Genomic DNA, 20448 nt, shown 5'->3' with positions numbered 1-20448 from the left:
ACCCACCAAGCAAAATCACCTACCCACCCAGCACCTCCCCTGTTTCCCCCACCCACCCACTCACCAAGCAATATCACCTACCCACCCAGCACCTCACCTGTTTCCCCCCCACGACCCACCAAGCAATATCACCTACCCACCCAGCACCTCCCCTGTTTCCCCCACCCACCCACCAAGCAATATCACCCACCCACCCAGCACCTCACCTGTTTCCCCCCCACCACCCACCAAGCAATATCACCTCCCCACCCAGCACCTCACCGGTTTAACACCCACCACCCACCAAGCAATATCACCTACCCACCCAGCACCCAACCTCCCCCCCCCCCCCACCAAGCAATATTACCTGCCCACCCAGCACCTCACACCATCCCCCCCCACAACAAGCAATATCACCTGCCCACCCAGCACCTTGACCTACCTCTCCATAAACTGACCTGCCGCTCCCATTATTTTCTGGTGAATTCTGCCCACATTGCAATTATTTTCTGGTCACTGCTGCCCACTTTACGATTATTTTATTATGAAATGCTCCCCACTTTACGATTATTTTATGGTGAAATGCTGCCCACTTTACGATTAATTTCTGGTGAAATGCTGCCCACTTTATGATTATTTTATGGTGAAATGCTTCCCACTTTACGATTATTTTATGATGAAATGCTAACCGTTAGCAACAGCATAACAACGTTATTAAAAATAATTCAGACACGTATTGTACTTTAAAGTGTTGGCTTTGCATAAAATGCACACATTTCCTTGTATTTAGTTATTGTATGGCTCTCACGGAATTACATTTTAAAATATGTTGTGTTTATGGCTCTGTCAGTCAAAAAGGTTCCCTACCCCTGGTCTAATGCATGCAGAAATATAACTGCAGGATTCAGTTGATCAGATTGTGCCATGCCCTCCCCAGGCAAGATCTTTTTTACTGGCCTAACATTCTTTTCGCTTGATTAGTGTTTTTGTGGGAGGTGTTTTTTAGTGTATGTATATGTTCGCCGCCGGTGAGCTGAGCGCACGGTGAGCCAAATGACGGCTCCCCCGTCTACCGCTCAACTCGGAGGGAGATGTAATTTGTGGTCTGGTGATCACCGTAACACCGAATTACCTTTACATGCCCTGTGCAGTATAGCATTACTGCTATGGGGCGGTTCATTTTGGCACTCAGGGCTGAGCGCCATGTGCCAAAACTACCTGCTTCAGTTCTTTATTTGTCACTGATAAGGTCAGATGAGGAAAACATTTTCTGCTTGCTCAGCCTAAAGAAGAACTTAGTGCCATATAGTAGAATGCAATTAATTATTCAGTATACCCACTTTTACGTAGGTACACTTATTATATATATTATTATATATGCAAACCAACTCTCCCAGTGATGTTTAGTATAGGCTGTTTACTATGCAGGACTTCTCCCAGTGCATTTGGGGAGACCACGTGTTGTTTGTATTCAGTTCGGAACAATAAACAAACCAAACCAAGACAATAATAAGGTGAGGACATATTTTACAACAGGCAAGCAATGACTAAATTATATCTAAAGCGATAATGTAACAAATAAGCAATTTTATTAATTTTGGTCTCTGAAGAAACGTACTTATTTGTATGTGTTTATAAATAATTTAAAAAATTATAAAGTTTTAAGATTTTTGCGACAGTGGTCCTTTACAGGGCTACTGTAGGGGGTCGGGGGAAGAAGAGTTGAGTTTACCTGGGGCTTCTAATGGTCCCCCACAGACGTCCTGTGTCCGCGCAGCCACTTACCGATGCTCCTGTCCCCACCTCCTGTTCACTTCTGGAATTTCCGACTTTAAAGTCTGAAAACCACTGTGTCTGCAGAGCCATGTTCTCGCTCCCACTGACGTAACCAGGAGCGTACTGTGCAGGCGTAAACCGTACTGGGACTGCACAATACACTCCTGGTGACTTCAGGGGAAGCGAGGGCATGGTTTTCCGACTTTAAAGTCAGAAATTCCAGAAGTGAACAGGAGGTAGGGCCGGAGCATTGGTGAGTAGCTGCGCGGGTACAGGATGCCTGCGAGAACCATTAGAAGCCCCGGGTAAGTTCAACTCTTTTTCCCCCTACACCCATACAGTACTCCTTTAACTTATTTTTTTCCTGTTTAATCTCGTTGCTAGTTTGTCCTCATACATCATTTTGTTCTCACTCTTTCATTTCTGGCAGAGTAATGGCTTTCCTTAGTTAGGGTTATGGGTGTAACATCCTGTTTGTGTCAATCATTATGGTGTGAGTATGACTTGGTTTCATAAGCTTTATACCTCATTAGCATGTGGTTTGCTCATGCACAGTCCTGTGTAATATTGCTTTATAAATCTGTGACACACACCATGAACCTTATTACATATGTACTGTGTAAAATGTGAATCCAGTTCAGTTCATGAACTGAACATTGAACACCACAACAGTAAAATGTTATACACTTCCCAGTCAGGTTTCAGCTCATACATGTATCAAAGATTCTAATTGTTCCTCTAGGCAACTGTGTGAGTTGCCCTTCGGTTTTCTTTGCACCTGTCTTGATAAGACAGACTTACTTTAACAAGAGTAAAAGGATAACAGAGTTCCTTCCTTCCTGTCCTCTAAAGATACGCTCTCTGCCCACTAACTCTAATAAAAGATTAAACAAGCTAGATTGGTGAATCTCCAAATGATTACTCATGCACCTGGAGTCCAGGTTGTGAAAGATGTCCCCTAGATTCAAGTGCTGAGCACAGTTTCTGCAGATGAAGCCAAGGCCTCAACGTACACCCAGACAACAAAGATCCCATGAATAGACCTAGCTGTGGGCTAGACCTGTTCCTACATACCTCTGCTGACAGATGATGATGACGACCCATGGAGATGCTAACTTATGACATCTATGATGGGACCCTGTTGATTTAGAGCACCCTTTTCTTTGCCAATTATTTTGCTGCTATGCAGTTTCCTACTTCTTGTCCTTGGACTGGTTCGTGACTTCACCCCATGGTAAGTCAACCAACTCATCATCTACCACCACCATCTCCTCCTGAACAGACTCAATCTCACCATAGATGCTAGGAGGTTACAGCACTGTATAGTCTGTCATTTTTCACACGTGCACTGTAGAGGGCTGACTGCTGTCACAGGTTGTTGCGACAAGTGAGAGATGGAATAAATAACAGACCCCTTTATAACTGGAAGGACTGTTGGATTACAAATGTATGCACACAACATTGTGCTCTTTCATTTTTTAACACATACAAAGTGGTTCAGAATCAGAATCAGAATCACTTTATTCGCCAAGTGCGACAGGCGCCGCACCCGGAATTATTTGTGGACACAAGGCATATTGGCAATGACAAACAGTGCGAATAACGCTACACATAGTACAATTTATAAAGAAACATTATAGCATATTGGCAAGTGACAACAGTGCAAGTACCCTACACATATAACAATTTATAAAGAAACATTGCACCAGAGCAATGACACATCTAGGGGTTGTCACCATATGATGCAATGGTGTATACAGTATTATGCAAACATGACCAAAGAATACTAGTTAGTGCACTAGTGCCCCTAGGTGCTGAAGGGGCTTAGGAGATGACATTTGGGAGAGGGTCTGAGTTAAGGAGAGTGATCGCTTGAGGGAAGAAAGTATTCCTACGCCTGGTGGTTTTGGTGTAGATGGACCTGTAGCGGCGACCTGAGCGTAGGGGACTGAAAAAGTGATTGCCAGGGTGGGAGGGGTCGAGTGTAATTCTATTTGCCCTGGGAGAAATAAAATAGTAAAGAAACGACAGTCTACTTCAGATAAACTGTATATCTTCAATCATCATATGCACACTAACCTGAGCAATTACTTTGACAGTGACACAAAGTGGTTGTGACAACATGTGGCACAGTACATAAATGACAGTGCTTTTTTGCAATTGTATAAACTATATAACTGCATAGACCCTCTTTAGGTTGAGTGATTTATTGTTTGGTTTTTAAAAGTGGCAACTCAAACTGGTTGTGACAGCAAGTGATCCAATAAAGAAATGACAGTCCCATTTTAGAATTACACAAAAAAAAGAATTGTAACTACAAATATATGTACTCCTAATGAAGGTTTGTCTTTTTTTTTCAGATGTCCCAAACCGCTGGGAAAGCATCTGTGACTGATAGCAAATATATGTGAAATAAGTTAAGTAATTCTTGTTTATTTCAAATGGTTACAGTCATTTGCTGGGACAGGTGACAAATAAAATAAAATACTATCTCCCTTTATAACAGCGATGGCTCTTGTGACAACTATTACACACACACAAAGTTTTATGCTGTGTTTTTTTTGCTTGAAACAGCAGCATAAGTTTATACTGAAAATGTATGAAAAAAGCCTCACTAACAACAGATAAAAGAAGTTAGGACTATATAATGTATACACATACAGCAGTGCATTGCTTTGCATAATATATGCCCCTCTTAATGATGTATTACAAGCCTCATTTTTTTTGCACCAGATCACATTGAAATTAAAGTAGTAGCTGTACAATGTGTAAAATAGGCCATCAACAGTACTGCTGATGCTGAATACATGGTGTAATATATGCTGCACTTAATAATGTGTATCATTTCCACTGACAGACAGGAAAAGAATGCATTTTACTCATTTGGGCCTTCTACCAGCCCCCTACAGCCGTCCCATGCCCTCGCAGTCACTCACAGATCCTCCGGTCCCCTGCTACCAGCTAGCTTTGTTTCGCCGACAGGCCCGACACAGGCTTGGCCACACGTAGCCTTTTTGGCGTTCCTCTCCGCAATAGTGTCCTGCACCTGCGCAGGACGCTATTAGAATGGGAACGCATAGAAGGAGACATGTGGCCAGGCCTGCGCAGGCGCAGTGATCCTGTCGGCCGAAAACGAAACTAGCTGGCAGTGTAGGACAGGAGGATCCATGAGTGACTGCAAGGGCACGGGACGGCTGCAAGGGTCTGGTAGAAGGCCCAGGTGAGTAAAACTGATTTTTTTATTCCAGGCTTAAACAGACTCTGTAACAAAATTTTCAGCCTTAGTTCTTCTATCCTATAAGTTCCTTTGCCTGTTCTAATGTGCTCTGGCTTACTGCAGCCTTTCCTAATTGCACAGTGGCTGTGTTATCTCTGTTATATGATCTAATCTGTTTTCTTCTGTCGGCACAGTCGGGCTAAGGCTGGAATGTGTGGAATGTGCAGGGCTGCTTGTGATTGGTAGAAGCTATACACACCCCCTCCAGGCCCCCTGCAGGCTCTGTATGACTCACACACTCTGCTTATGTGAGCCTATCACAGGCTGGTTAGTTTGTTTGTAAACACTGCCTAAAACTGGCAATTACAAGCCAGGATTGCAGCAGGGAGTGGCAGAAACAGCACAGAGGGGCCCAGGAGAACATAATGAATAGAATGGTATGCTTTTTGGTGTAAACATTTTAGAGTACAGATTCTCTTTAAGGCTCCTTTTAAAGTAGTGTGGTAAAATGAGCAAAACATACCACCAAGAGTGCTACCTTCAGTGCTTGGTGTAAAACATGCTGCACAAAATAATGTAGTACAAGCCCCAGGGAGAGATATTATCAAGCAGTGCCATTCAGGATAATGACTGCTTTCCAGCAAAACTACACGCTAACATTGATATCTCTCTGCGGTAAAGTTCAAACATCTTGCAAATGCTGGTCTATACTAGAAATAATTTCGTCCCACCAAAAACACTGATCTGCTAGCTAGCTATAGCACTACTGGACTAGCTATGAAGACACTGAAATGACCGCTGCGCTAAAGTAGCTTGTCTTTAAGGGACAACTGACCTGAGAGGGTCATGAAGGCTGCCTTATTTATTATCTTTTAAACAATACCAGTTGCTTGGCAGCTCTGCTGATCTATCATGCATCAGTAGTGTCTGATGAAACCTGAAACAAGTGTGTGGCAAATGCAGTCAAACTTAACTAAACATCTGAGCTGCATACTTGTTCAGGGTCTATGGCTAAAGGTATTTGAGGTAGAGGAACAGCAGGACAGCCTGGGTACCTGCGTTATTTAAAAGGAAATTAATATGGCAACCTCCATAACCCTCTCAGGTCAGTTGTTAGTTCTCAGGTGAGGCCAAATACTAGGTGCTCAAGGACATTGAAAAGGACATCCACCATAAGAAAGATGGTTGCCAGCTTCCCTTGTTCATCACCACCATTAGGGGATAGCTCACCTCATCAAGTTTCTTCTCCATTAAATATCAATACAATTTAGTTCTGATTGGTACAAATCAAATGACCTATATTTGGAACGAATGGAACAGCAACACTATCATTGTTCAAAATGATCAGCCATTTGGATGGGATCCTTCCTGGGTGACGGTGCAGCCATAAAAGTGCAGATACCCACACTGTTTTTGCACATGAGGAGCTGCAGATGGCTCCCTTGAAATTTAAAGGGAATCAGTGAACTGTGTCTCTACAGCGTTCTGCCTAGCGAAAATGTTTTAAAGAACTGTACACATGTATACGCATTTACAGTGTGTGAAAAATTGAAAGAATGAAAAATAAAATTCTATGTTATTTTAAAAAGTATCGTATCCCCCATTCCAAGCCTTATTAACCCACCAAGCAGGTTGAGTGGGCAGAAAAGGCTGAACTAGTAAGCATCAGGATCCCACCTGCCCCATAGAAACCCACTTGACCTTTCAAGAATGGGCTTGCAAATCTTCCATCCACCTACAAAGCAGCCCAGTCTCCACGTGCTTATCCATCTAAACCTCCCTCAGTGCTTCTTCTTTTTCTATCACTACAGAAGTTGGCTGATTCTTAACATCATTATGTGTATCCACTGGCCTCTGCAGCATATTCAGTCAGTATTAAAGGAGCCAGTAAATACAGATAATAATGAGAACAGCTGACTTCTGTAATGAAGAGGGAAGTGAAACCTTCTGCGAGCTTCCGACTTACTTCTTTACTAGCACACAGCAGGGGCACAGGGCTGTGCTCATACCTGGCTCTGTGCTCTGCCAAGTTCCCCAGAGGTGCTCCAAGCCCTATATACATGCTGCTGCTACATCCAAAGTCTACTGTAGCTAGGAAAGAGAGGGGACGGGGTGGCACATAGTGCATGCAGCAGCACGGTGCCGTGAGCTACCACATGCCTGCAGACATTCTGGTGTCTCAACTTGTGCTGGACCCCTCTCCCAAAAAGTAGGAGTATTAGATTGTTAGGTGGGGACTTATAGTGCTATCTTGTTACCCCTTTAATGAGGGGTTGACCAAATAGCCACTCCTACCCAGCCAGCCAGATAAAGTGGATCATTACTAACTTTTAATATATGTACCATAAAGGGACCCTTCCTAATAAAGAGGGAGAGTGCAGGCGAACTATGTAACTAATTCTAATGGCAGAAATCCTGTGTTTGCCCTCTGTGTTGACTCCCAACACAGAAGAGTTCACACTGCCATTTAATAGTACACATAGCAAATTTAACACATTTGCTATAAACCTGTATAAGGTCTGCAGAAATGTTTTTGAAAGGTAATGTTATTCAAAGTGACCTTTCCAATTCAATTTGCAAACAGTTATGCATACTATACACATTTTGCCTTGGGGATTGTAACGATCGGTGTCAGCAACCAGAGAGAGAATCTGATCCTTGGCGATCTGCAGTATTCCCAAGAATACAGATATACCCGATTATTGAGGATCTGCAGTATCGTCAATAATCAGATATGTTTAACCTCTAGACACCTGAGTGGGTGAGTGTTTTGTAACAGTAACAACTCTGAGTGGAGACCACCAGAGAGGGCTGGCGGCCTAAGACTCCTGAGGAATTCACCCCTGACTGTGGGTGATATTCCTGTAGCCTGTGGACCCCTGGGCGAGGGACCGAGGCTGGGTTGCAGGAAGCCCTGCTGCTAATATGAAAGGTTTTGCCCTGAACTGGGCTAACGTAATACAGTAATAGCACAATCCTAGTCTGGGGTGTGAGGTCCGTAGTCACAACACCCTGGAACTAGTCTGGAACATAACATAAATGATAATCCAATTCCCTAGTCTTGGGTGTGAGGTCCGTGATCATCAACACCCTGAAACTAGTCTGGAATATAACATAAATGATAATACAATTCCCTAGACTTTGTTGTGAGGTCCGTGATCATCAACACCCTGGAACTAGTCTGGAACATAACACAAAGACAATACAGTTCCCTAGTCTTGGGTGTGAGGGCCTTGATCTCAACACCCTGGAACTATGCTAGAGAATACACAGAAGATACACAGTATTCCTAGTCTGGGGTGTGAGGGCCTTGATCTCAACACCCTGGAACGGGTCTAACAAATAATACAATACAATTAGTACTTTAAGCTATCAACAGAATCTGGCTAAGTGTGAATTCCCAGGTCACCCTGGTTCAGACACACTGTAAGGATCTGACTATGGTCTAACTGCTTCCACAAAAAGTGTTTGCAATGGCAGACAACCAGCAACTGACAAGCAAGCAGAACACATAGTTGCTGAACACTGCTGCCCCGCCCGAGCCACTCAGCCAATCATGAGTCCAGCAGGAATCAGCTGACACTTCCCCTGCTGGCATAAAGGTCCTGACTACTGGCCCGCGCGCGCGTAGCTCTCCATCCATCTATGTGGACTAACAGACCCAGCCACTCCAAAGGCATGCTGCTGCGTACAAACCGCCACCTTGGACGCGGAAACAGCCGCTTTGCTGTTAGAACATGCGGCGGCTTTTCCGCGTTCTGTCACACTACCAGACGGTGTCAGTTAAAAATGGCGCACAGCGCCAGGGGGATAAAAAGGGCGCCCCATAGACTTACATTATATAACGCTATTTAGCGTTATAAGTGTTAAAAAATGGCGCAGGCAGTGTGCCTTACACTTATAACGCTAAATAGCGTTATAAGTGGTCAAAAATGCAGCGGGGGTCGGGGTAGGAGAGAGAGAGAGGCAGCGGGACCCTGGAGGGCATAGGCATCGGGGGAGGATGTGCAGAGCCATACGTTACCTTGTCCCGGCCGCCGATCGCTCCTTCCCTCCGCTCCTTCACTTCCTCCATTCGTTTACTGTAGTCCTGCAGCCGGCCAATCACCATGTGGCTTCAGTCTCCGCATGGTGATTGGCCGGCTGCAGGAATACAGCAAACGAATGGAAGGAGCGGAGGGAAGGAGCGATCGCCGGCCCAGGACAAGGTAACGTATGCCTCTGCATACATCCGATACCTATGCCCTCCAGTGTCCCGCTGCCTCTCTCCTCCAGCCCCCCCCCCCCCCCCCCGCTGCCTACACTAACAGCCCCCGCTGCCTGTACTACCGACCCCAGCCCCCTGCATGGTTTTTCATGGTGCACCGCTCTGCAAAACGGTAAATAGCGTTTTATTTATCGGCAGAGCGGTGCGCCATTTTTCTCCCTGCGCCATTCTCGGATGTAAGCCTACCAGACGCGTGCCTACGCGTGCAAATCTCCGCGTTGGACGCGGAATCAGCCGCCTTGCTTTTAGCACACGCGGCGGCTTTTCCGCGTTTTCTCACAGGGATAAAGTAAGTGGAACATAGACTCAACAATCAGGGTTAGAAGGTTCGAGTTAGGCATTAGGTAAGGGTTCTGTGTGGATGGGGGAGGGGGAGCAATGGAGGTTATGGTCAGACTTCACAAACCTTACAAACATGTTGCTGCTAAGCTGATAGAGTATCAATAACTGAAGCTTGACAATATTCCAACTGTTGGACTGAGCTGGCACCAGAATGGACAGGTCTAGGGAAAGGGCCTTGGAAACACTAGGGAAGGTGATGCATGTGGCAAGCTGTATGTTTGTTTGAAGAGGTGGGGTTTAACCACTTCAGCCTACAGGGTTGAGATTTTTTTCACATCTGAGCAACTTTCACCTCCCATTCATTTGCCAATAACTTTATCACTACTCATCACAATGAATTGATCTACTGTATATCTTGTTTTTCTGCCACCAATTAGGCTTTCTGTGGATGATACAGTTTGCTGAGAATTAATTTATTCTAAATCCATTTTAACAGGAATATTAAGAAAGAAATGGAAAAAAATTGCAATTATTGCTCAGCTTTTGGCTATTATAGTTTGAAATTATTATATTAACAAGCTGACACATCATTGCATTCCAGCGGTTCTGGAGGTGTGTTTAGCTTCTAAGGGTACAATCTTTAATTTGCATATATTCAGCAGTGGTGCCTGGGAGACATCTCGAGCTCACTCCAACCTGAATTATCGCAAATTCTTTCTGTTTTAGGAAAGCAAACTTTTGTTTTTCTTAACATCTTAGTAAGGGGGCTTTTAGGACCATTGTAGTCCCTTACACACCCCAATGAGTTCTGGGTCACCATGAGCTTGCTGGTTAGTCTGTGCCTCTCGGATTTACAAGCCCTACTCCATAGAGCCAAATTAATCCATGCCATGCACTGATGACGATCAAACAATCCGAAACAGTCTGTATGCATGTTGGATTATTATGGCTCTGTACATATTAACAAGCTGACACATCATTGCATTCCAGCGGTTCTGGAGGTGTGTTTAGCTTCTAAGGGTACAATGGTTAATTTGCATATATTCAGCAGTGGTGCCTGGGAGACATCTCGAGCTCACTCCAACCTGAATTATCGCAAATTCTTTCTGTTTTAGGAAAGCAAACTTTTGTTTTTCTTAACATCTTAGTAAGGGGGCTTTTAGGACCATTGTAGTCCCTTACACACCCCAATGAGTTCTGGGTCACCATGAGCTTGCTGGTTAGTCTGTGCCTCTAGTTTGAAATTAATACATGCCACCATAATTAAAACCTATGTACTTTATTTACCAATTTCTCCCACTTATTACACCATTTAAATGATGTCCCTATCACAATGTGTGGCGCCGATATTTAATTTGGAAATAAAGGTACATTTTTTCAATTTGCATCCATCACTATTTAGAAGCCCATAATTTAATAAATCATATTTATATATTCCTTTGACATGAATATTTAAAACGTTCAGACCCTTAGGTAACTATTTATGTTTTTGTTTTTGTTTTATTATTGTAATTTTTTTTTTATTTTTTACTAAAACTTTTATGTGGGTATTTTTTGGTGTGGGAGGTAAACAGGGGATTTTAAGTGTTTAAACATGCATTTATTTAATAAAATGTGGTTTGGGGTGTAGTTTTACTATTTGTCCACAAGTCAAAAAGTCCTGGGAGAGATCGCTCTCGCTCCCAGGAAGAAGAAAGAAGACCAGGAACTTTTTTAGCTCAGAAAAGTCGCAGCGTCTGAAGAGACGGTGGATACCTGAATTGAGAGGGACATGTAGGCTGCCATATTCATTTCCTTTTAATACCAGTTGCCTAGTGTCCTGCTGATGTTTCATGCATCAGTAGTGTCTGAATCAGACACCTGAAACAAGCATATGGCAAATCCTGTCAAATTTAATTATAACATCTGATCTGCATGTTTGTTCAGGGTCTATACCTTAAAGCATTAGAGGCAGAGGATCAGCATGACAGCCAGACAATTTGCATTGTTTAAAGAACATTAAATATGGGGGCCTCCATATTCCTCTCACTTCAGGTGTATTTTAAGGGTATGTTTAAATCTCAGAGGATAATGGACCTGAATTGAAGGAAAGTTCAATAGGGTGGGTGAAGACCATGAGAAATCGAGAATGCGAGGAGGTGACCATAGCAGATGCAGTTCAAGTGATGTCTGAAAAAGGGGGGTGTGGGGGGAGGGATGTCTAAAGTGGACAGGTTTTGGTTATTCAGAAAGAACGTTAGCCGCTTGAAGATGAGAGGTGAAGGTAGCAGTAATCAAAATGGGATATGACCAAGGAGTACACATGCATTTTGGTAGCATCTTGAGGGCGACAATAGTGAATTTGCGATATACAGTAAGTCTGAGACATAGGCGCCAGGAGGCGGCTAATAAGTTAATGTGAATCTTAAAGGGAACCTGTACTGAGTAAAATTATTTAAAATAAACACATGGGGCTTGATTCACAAAAGGGCTTGATTCACAAAAGGGTGCTAACTGTTAGCACGGCCGTTTTCGCGCGAATTTTCGCGTTTTCACGCGCAAATGCGAATTTTACCGCAAAATCGATATCGTTTTCGCGTGAAAATTCACGTTTGCGCGCGAAACCGTTATCGTTTAGCGTGAAAATTCGCGATCGCGCGCAATGCGAAAATTCACGCGAAAACGGCCGTGCTAACAGTTAGCACTCTTTTGTGAATCAAGCCCAAGAGGTAACTTCAAATGAACATTAAATAGTTACCTTGCCATCAGTTCCTCTCAGAAGCTCACCATTTTCTTCTGACAATGATCCCTTGCAGTTCTGACAACATTTTGTCAGAACTGAAATATATCAGTTGCTCTCAGTTATATATCAAGACAAGACAAGACAAGACAAATAACATTTATATTGCGCTTTTCTCCTTGCGGACTCAAAGCGCCAGAGCAGAGCAGCAGCCACTAGGGCGCGCTCTGTTGGCAGTAGCAGTGTAAGGGAGACTTGCCAAAGGTCTCCTACTGAATTAGTGCTGGCTTACTGAACAGGCAGAGCCGAGATTCGAACCCTGGTCTCCTGTGTCAGAGGCAGAGCCCTTAACCATTACACCATCAGCCAACTATCAGTTGCTGTCAGTTATAGTTGAGTGGACAACTGAAGTGCCCGGTAATGTCCATGTTTCCCTGTGGCTCAACTGGGCGATGTTACAGTTTAACAGCGTGCTGACCAGGAAGCTGTTATGGGGTAATGGCCATTTTCAAAATGGAGGACGGAGAATTCCCTTGATCACAGTGGACAAACAGGATGCGGGAGAGGAGAAAGAGATTGAGGAGTAGACTACACAGGAGGTAAGTATGACTTGTGTATGTTTATTTTGACTTTTAATTTTCAGTTCAGGTTTTCTTTAAAGGAGTTCAAAGTCAAATATATCTCTCAGGCGTCTGATTTATGCACTGCAGTTGTCTAATCTAATATGCACTGGTACAAGGTTGTAGGATGGATAAATTATTGATATCTGCCTGATCTACCATACATTGATAAATGTATGCCTAGCTCTACAATACTATCTGATAGGCAGCAGGGTATTTGCAATGGAAATAATGCAACATTTTAATCAGCTTCATTAGAACAAATGTTATTCTTAACACATCATTAAGATACATGTCCATCATGAACTAAGAACTATTTCTAGGTATGAAGCCAAATCCCTTGAAGCCTCATTGTGTGAAATACCAAAGCAGCAATATTCATTGCTAATGATTTATTTCAAACATCATATCACATCACTGGGACTAACATTACTAGATGTATTATTCATTTCATCTAACATCGCAATTAATGCATCCTTTATACCAGGCCACATGAAGTAATCTGGAGCTATGGTTTATACTCAGGTGTACATGACGTAAATTAGATCTTACAGAGATATTTTGCATTATGGACATTATGGACCTATATTTGTTCTGGTCAGAGGATTCCCAATAAATGTGATATGCTGACATCAAAACAACAAATGTTGATTAGTGTAATATCTTGAATGACTAAGGGCCCATTCACACCTGAGCGGGAATCGCACGATTCTCGCTCACGGCAAACCGCTAGCGGTTCTGCAAGAACCGCTACACAATGTAGCGAGTGGCAGTGTTCTCACTGCCGCGGTTGCGGTTAGCGATAACCGCAACCGCGCTGCATGCAGCGGTTTGCCGGCGACGAGCGTTCCGCGATTTGCGATCGTGATTAGCGTGCATAGCACGCTAATCGCGATCGCTCCAAACCCGCCGCAGTGTCCAGTGATTTTTCCGCGCTGATCGCGGGAAAATCACTCCCGCAGAACGCCGGCGGTAATCGCCGGCGTTCTGCGGTTTTAAGTGTGAACGGGCCCGTACATGGTTTATTGCAAGCTTTCAAAATCTTAAAGTGTTCTCAGAGCTCAGGAAACGAAAAAGATTTATACAGACTAGGGCTTCCTCCATCCCCATACGCTCCCACGCTACCGTCCTCAGTCTTCCTGCAGTGCCGGTACCGGGTCCCAGCACTTCCGTCAGTCGGAGCCAGTCTGGTGTAAAAGAAATGAACCCTCTACGTATCTCTCCAGCAGCTGCTGAAGAGATACACAAAGAGCACACTTCTCCTGCGTAGACTTGCACAGACTGACGGAAATGCAGGGACCCGGTACCGGCGCTGCAGGAAGACTGAGGACGACAGCGTGGGAGCAATCCGAGCTTATGATGCTGGAGGAAGCTGCAGGTATGTATAAATCTTTTTAGTTCGCTGAGCTCTGAGTACCTTTAAGTTTCTTCTTCAGGCATTATACAGAACTGGATCATATGACCATATGGTTCTGATCCATTTTTATATAATGCATGAAGAAGAATCCTAATGTTTTAAAAGCTTGCAATAAACCAAGTACAGTTAGTCATTGAAGGTAATACCCGAATCAGCATTTGTTGTTTTAATGTCAGCATATATGCTCCACAACTAACACAGGAACATACTTCACTTGCTCCAAATGTGATGTGATCTAAATGTCTCACTAGTGCTGCACTCCTTAAAGTGAACCCGGGGTGAAAATAAACTGATGAGATAAACAATGATATTTATCCTCCTACTCCTAAAAATGACTTTTTTAAGTATCCCATGTTTTTTTTTTATGTGTAAACATTTACAAAGTAGGTTGAATCTTTTACTGTCTCTAATCAGTGGCAGCCTATTAATTGTCCCAGACTTAAAATACACTAACTATTGACCTTTTTATATCTCTTCCCTGAGTTTAGAAGTTGTATTCTGCCAGGAAAACTTTTATGGCTGTAATTAGCTTATTAGTGATGTTTACAATATTCTCAACAAGGTAGCAACAAGACAGAAGCTGTCACTTCCATGCCTAGAAGTTAACTCTTTCAGGCAGCAAATTGAAACAAGTAAAACAGCCTGGTTAGTAATATGTTTTGTACTGTACATACATATGTTTATCTCATCCTGTCACATGTTGCCTCAGGTACACTTTAATGGACAGTCTCATGCAGCATGTAAACAAGGTCTTATATGCTTGCCCTGTGGAATAAGAAGGGCTCCACTAATTGTACTCCTTCCCTGAAGAGTATCAGCAAGCCAGCTGGAACCACACAAAGGGTATGTAAGAATTTGGTGCAGTAGGTTTGGGTGCTTATAAGAGACATAGGCAAAACAAGTCTGCTCTTACAGTTTGTATTGGAGTTTCCATCACTGTTGCTGTGCATCTCCCATGTTAATTTCCTAACTCTAAATGATCCCCTTATAACTTATTCTCTTTCCTGTTACAAATTATCCACCCCCTCCTAATGTTAACTCCTTCCTGATGCCTAACCCTAACCTCTCCCTCCAATATTAACCCTTTCCAAATGCCTAATCTCCCCATTCCCTTGTTAACCTCTTTTTGATGCATAACCAGGGCTCATGAGGCGGGGTGAAACTTTTGCCTCAGGCGGCAAATTTCTAGGGGCGGCATCCACCCGTCGGAGGGTGCGGGGAGCCGGCCGCCCAGCTGGAGGGGTAGCGGGCAGGACGGGGGTATTGGGCCTAGCGGCGGGGAGGGGGGTCGGACCCCCCCCTCCCTCGCCTGGGTCCCCATCCTCCGCTCCCCTCCAGCCTTAAATACATCAGAACTAGCGCAACTCGTAAGAGGCAGTGGGCGGGGAGGACTCACCTCTTCCTCGCTCGATCCAGCGTGCGCTCCACTGACGTCACTTCCTGCACGCCGCCCACTGTATTGTAAATGGACGGCGCTGCAGGAAGAAACATCAGTGGAGCGCACGCTGGATCGAGCGAGGAAGAGGTGAGTCCTCCCCGCCCACTGCCTCTTACGAGTTGCGCTAGTTCTGATGTATTTAAGGCTGGAGGGGAGCGGAGGACGGGGTCCCAGGCGAGGGAGGGGGGGGTCCGACCCCCCACCCCGCCGCTAGGCCCAATACCCCCGCCCTGCCCGCTACCCCTCCAGCTCGGCGGCGGCGGCACCCCTCCACGGGGGGGGGGGGGGGGGGGGCGGGGGCGGCAGCAGCAATAATTTTTTTTTAAATTTGCCTCAGGCGGCAAAAAGTCTAGGGCCGGCCCTGTGCATAACCTAAACATGCCTTCCTCGAATTAATGTCTTCTTGATGCCTAACCTTTTATTCCTAACCTGTTAACTAACCATTTCCCATGCAGTACTATTTACTAACAATATCTCTCCAAAATTATGCCTAGCCCTGACTTATAACCCTAACCAACTCTAGTCTTTTGATCTTCACTCTTAGCATAATTTCAAAGCACTAGAGGCCAACATCTTCACAGCTGGTGCTTCAGCTATTTAATAGTCAAAGGTTGCACCCACACTAAGCCTGCTGGTAAAACATCTGGGTGTCAGTATCAACTATGTTACAACCAAGATCTGGCATCCAAACCTTCCTCTAAGCAGCAGCACTGACTATGTTATATAGCTTATCTTGGCACTAATTCCTAAGTGCACCACCTTCAGCTATGTGCTCCTGCACCTAAACATACTGTGTTTTATTAAGCAGCACAGCTATACAGGTGTTAAGCGTGTACACACATTAAGACTATTTATGTGGTTATTTAAAGTGACAGTGCCGTAATACATGCATCAATCCCTGGGGGAATTTCTCAGACACAGCTGACTGCTTTCTTCCCCAAGGTGAATTGGGCTGGAAGACAGGCGGTGCCTCAACAGACATTATATTGTCACCTGAAACAATGATTTTAGGAAACAGGATTCTAGCATCTGCATGTGTCTGTAAATATGCTTCTGCATCTATCACCTATGCATACTGTAACAGAGGGGGGTTGTGGCCGGTGTTTTTGGCTTCCGGGACGGGCACAGTGAAAAGCAAGTCTGGAAACAATCTTTGCATTTCACCAAAACACAAACTTTATCTGTACTTTACAGGCTTTCTACATCATTTGCACTGTGTACAGGAAGAAAAAAAACATTAAAACACCTTTTCCACTGGATGGAGAATCAACTGTAACACAAAGCTGAGAATCCTCTCTACTGGGTTAAAACCTAAGGTTTGTTCCAGACATTACAACAGAAATGAACGGCAATCTTTGCCAGCATAAAATCCAAGTATCTTGTAATTACTTCAACACAGAAAAGAGCTGCTTTGCTTTTTGAGGGGGGCAAGTTTATATTACTTTACTTATAAATGGGGTAAGCCATAATTTATCAGTATCAATGGGTGATCAGTGTGGAGATTTCCATCAACTCCATCTTCCATTCACCAAGTTATCAACAATAACAAAGCAGGGAAATTGTGCCCGCACTAAAAAATGGAGTGAACATAGTGTGCTGTAAACTGATAAAGCTTGCAATGGTCTCCTTTACTAGTTCACAAACTGCACAAAGTAAAAACTAAAATACATTAGACTAAGTGCTGGGGAGATAGCATATGCTCAAACATTAGAATGAATTGGATAGGGCATGGATGAACTATTAAGAGGTCTAAAGGGCCATAAACAGTTTATCAATACCACTAACCAACCAAATAATTGGAGATGTACACCAATGTTACAATGCATAAGCCCAGTCTAGCAGAAATCCTACTCCAGGTGGAACATTTTGATTAATATTGCTCTTAAAATATATGAAATCTACTTAAAGGAATGTTAATCATTATTGTCAGACTATTTCTTAATACATAATCTTAGTGAGTACTGATAAATCTATCTCTGCCCACTACTTCTTCTGAATTAGACTCTGCTACAGAGAAAATAATTGATGTGTTCAGCTTTGAAATGTATGAGATATATTGCAATTCAGGCCGGCCATACATCTCTGTACTAATGAGCAAAAAGCAATCCACCATTATTCAGAGCAACCTCACAGCCAAAACCTGCAACTTTCTTCTGCAATAAGTGAGGGATTGTGTTTGTCAATACACGGCAAAGGAAAGCATTGGCAACCAACGCTGTCTACTATGCTGCTCATATACATTTGTTTTCATTAAACTCTGGTATAAAGTCGTAAACTACAGGCTGATTTTGTACATCTGTCCCAGGATTCATGCTGAATATAGGAGTGAATGCTTGCCAATATTTTTAATAATATATAAGAAAAACTTGATCACTATCGTAATAATCCATACATTTAAATCATTAAATGAAATATTAACCATTGATCTTGCTAACTAACCTTGCTGTAGTGTAACAACTTAACATTTATCTTGTTTCTCTCTGTGCTTTTGAATTTTCTTTAGCGTCTATAAACCCTAGAGAAAACTTACCAGTGCCTTTAAATTATAAACCTTTTGCTTGCCTCCTATTAACTTAAAGTAACTGTGTAGTGAGAGGAATATGAAGGCTGCCATATTGATTTCCTTTTATACCATGCCTGGCTGTCTTGCTGATCCTCTGCCTCTAGTACTTTCAGCCACTGACTGAAGTATGAACATCAGGTGTTGTGATTAAAGTCTGGCCATATTAGCCGCATGCTTTTTTCAGGTGTGCGATTCAGACACTACTGAAGCAGAATGGATCAGCAAGACCGGCAACTATCATTCTTTAAAAATTAATAATTATGCCAGCCTCCATATCCCTCTCACTACAGTATCTATTTAACTGTTCAAGTGTCACCCATCTTAAAACAGACCTCCTGAGAGATGTAAGATGCCATTGGATATTTTTAGCTGTCTGGAACTGTAAAACACCCTTTATATTTAGTTTAATTTACTATCAGAAAACAATATGAACAAAGCATTTTCTTTAACAGTAATCTGCAATAGAAGCTTTCATGATTTCTGTATAGGTCACCTTTTGAATCAGGTGCCCAGACTTAAAAACAAGACCAAAACCACCGATTAAAGTTACAGGTAAAACACAATGCAAAGTGCAATAACTACGCTAAAATGCACCGAGCCATAGCAAAACAATCTCTGGCAGCTTTAGCTCGAGGCTACTACTGAGCTAGAGGCTATAACTACTGAGTTATATATAGTCCCGAGCAAAAACTTCTATCAAGTAGATCTCCACCAACCCAGGGAAGTGAAGCAGTGTAACCTTCAGCTGTGATGGATTAACTAGCTGCCAGCTGATGAGAAGCTATTGCTCATATAAGCTACTTTTCTTTCTCCAACTGGGTTATGGGAGAATTTACTGCACATCACAAGTTATAAGAGTCACACATCCATAAACAACAAACATTCCCCAGCAGCAGTGCAGCTAAAATGTGATTTGTTATTATACCTGTTTGTACAGTAAGATTAGCTGTCTCTCCATCTTGTAGAGCTACAATGCTTATTTCATATACAGTTCCTGCCTCCAGTCCGGTCTGGGTACATTCATAGGTATCATTGGTCTTTTGGATGGGACTACATGTGGTCTCCCAAAAATTACTTGTCCTGGAAGTCAGGCTAAAATTACAGTTGCTGCCAGGACTAGTCCACTTCACATAAAGAGACTGTGAGAACACCTTCTTCTCGGTGATGCTGATGTTGCATTTTACTGGCTTCACTTCCTGAAAAAAAAAAGCAAATTATTAAGCCATAGTAAAACTAATTCCATAAAACTGTCAGTGTAAGCTTTGCAGCCAGTGCATTGCAGTTACAAAATTACCTAATAGAATAGAAGGATATAGCATAGTAAATAGCAAGTTACAGCGTCAGCATCATTTACCATGAAAATTCAAGGTAGCACCTTGGCCTTTGTTGATCACTTACCTTTACAATTGTAATCCACAGCGCTAATCCTAACACATATCTCAGCATTGCGAGAAAAATAATTTAAAATAATCCTTATTGGATAGTCATTTACATTTCCAATCCCCAACACCAGCACAGATCCAAGTATCCAGATATAAATAAATGTTTCAAGCAATTCCAAAGGAAGGGAAAACGAGAGATATTCCCAAGTGAATGAGTGTAGATCTTTTCCCTGCAATCGGTGATATTCCAGTGCAATGACAAGCTTAACAGACAAATCTTTGCAATTTTTTCCTGAAAGGTGGTGCGGTGAGACATGAGGGTGCTAGAAGGGTTTGATCAGTGCTAGAGTTTAAGGAAAGCGTGTAGAAGGCAACATCTTGCAGTTTCCACATTGCCATTCTGACCCAGTCTAATCCTGTTCAGTGCTTTCCATCCACTTCCGTAATCAAGAGTCAATTTCCTTGCCTTAATCTGAAGTAACAATAATGAGTTGAACCCCAGCAGAATCCAGCCCAGGCAGAGCAATGTCCAGCGCCTCCCCTCCTTGTGAAGCTGCAGAATGATGCAGGCTGTCGCCTTGGCAGTACCTCTTAGATACCAACCCCGCCAACTTCCTCTGGCTGTTCACCCTTCATTAACCTTTCCTGCTGCTGCTTGCTGCTTGGGGAGACAAGTCACCGGTCTCGCTGCCCTCTGATGTGCCTGTCCTTTGAACACTACTGTCCTGTGACAGCACTTTCACTTTTCTGCTCTGATCATTTTAGCTTGAAATCTTGTTTCTTTCTCC

General features: G+C 43.3%; 1 protein-coding gene across 2 annotated transcripts in view; it reads right to left on the bottom strand.

Annotated features, from left to right (window-relative positions):
- LOC137563769 (receptor-type tyrosine-protein phosphatase beta-like) overlaps window positions 1–20080 on the bottom strand; it is a 120483-nt gene extending 100403 nt beyond the window's left edge. For both annotated transcript variants that reach the window (XM_068276680.1, XM_068276681.1), the window contains exons 1-2: window positions 19677–20080; window positions 19204–19474 (exon numbers count right to left, since the gene is read on the bottom strand). In XM_068276680.1, the coding sequence (XP_068132781.1) occupies window positions 19204–19474; window positions 19677–19724 (319 nt within the window). In that variant the 5' untranslated portion in view covers window positions 19725–20080. The remainder of the gene's footprint in view (window positions 1–19203; window positions 19475–19676) is intronic.
- Between the last annotated feature and the right edge of the window lie 368 nt (window positions 20081–20448).

The sequence above is a fragment of the Hyperolius riggenbachi genome, chromosome 3, assembly GCF_040937935.1.
Source record: "Hyperolius riggenbachi isolate aHypRig1 chromosome 3, aHypRig1.pri, whole genome shotgun sequence".
NCBI lineage: Eukaryota > Metazoa > Chordata > Amphibia > Anura > Hyperoliidae > Hyperolius > Hyperolius riggenbachi.
The sequence above is the reverse complement of the archived record's forward strand: the minus strand, read 5'-3'. Positions and strand labels throughout refer to the sequence as shown.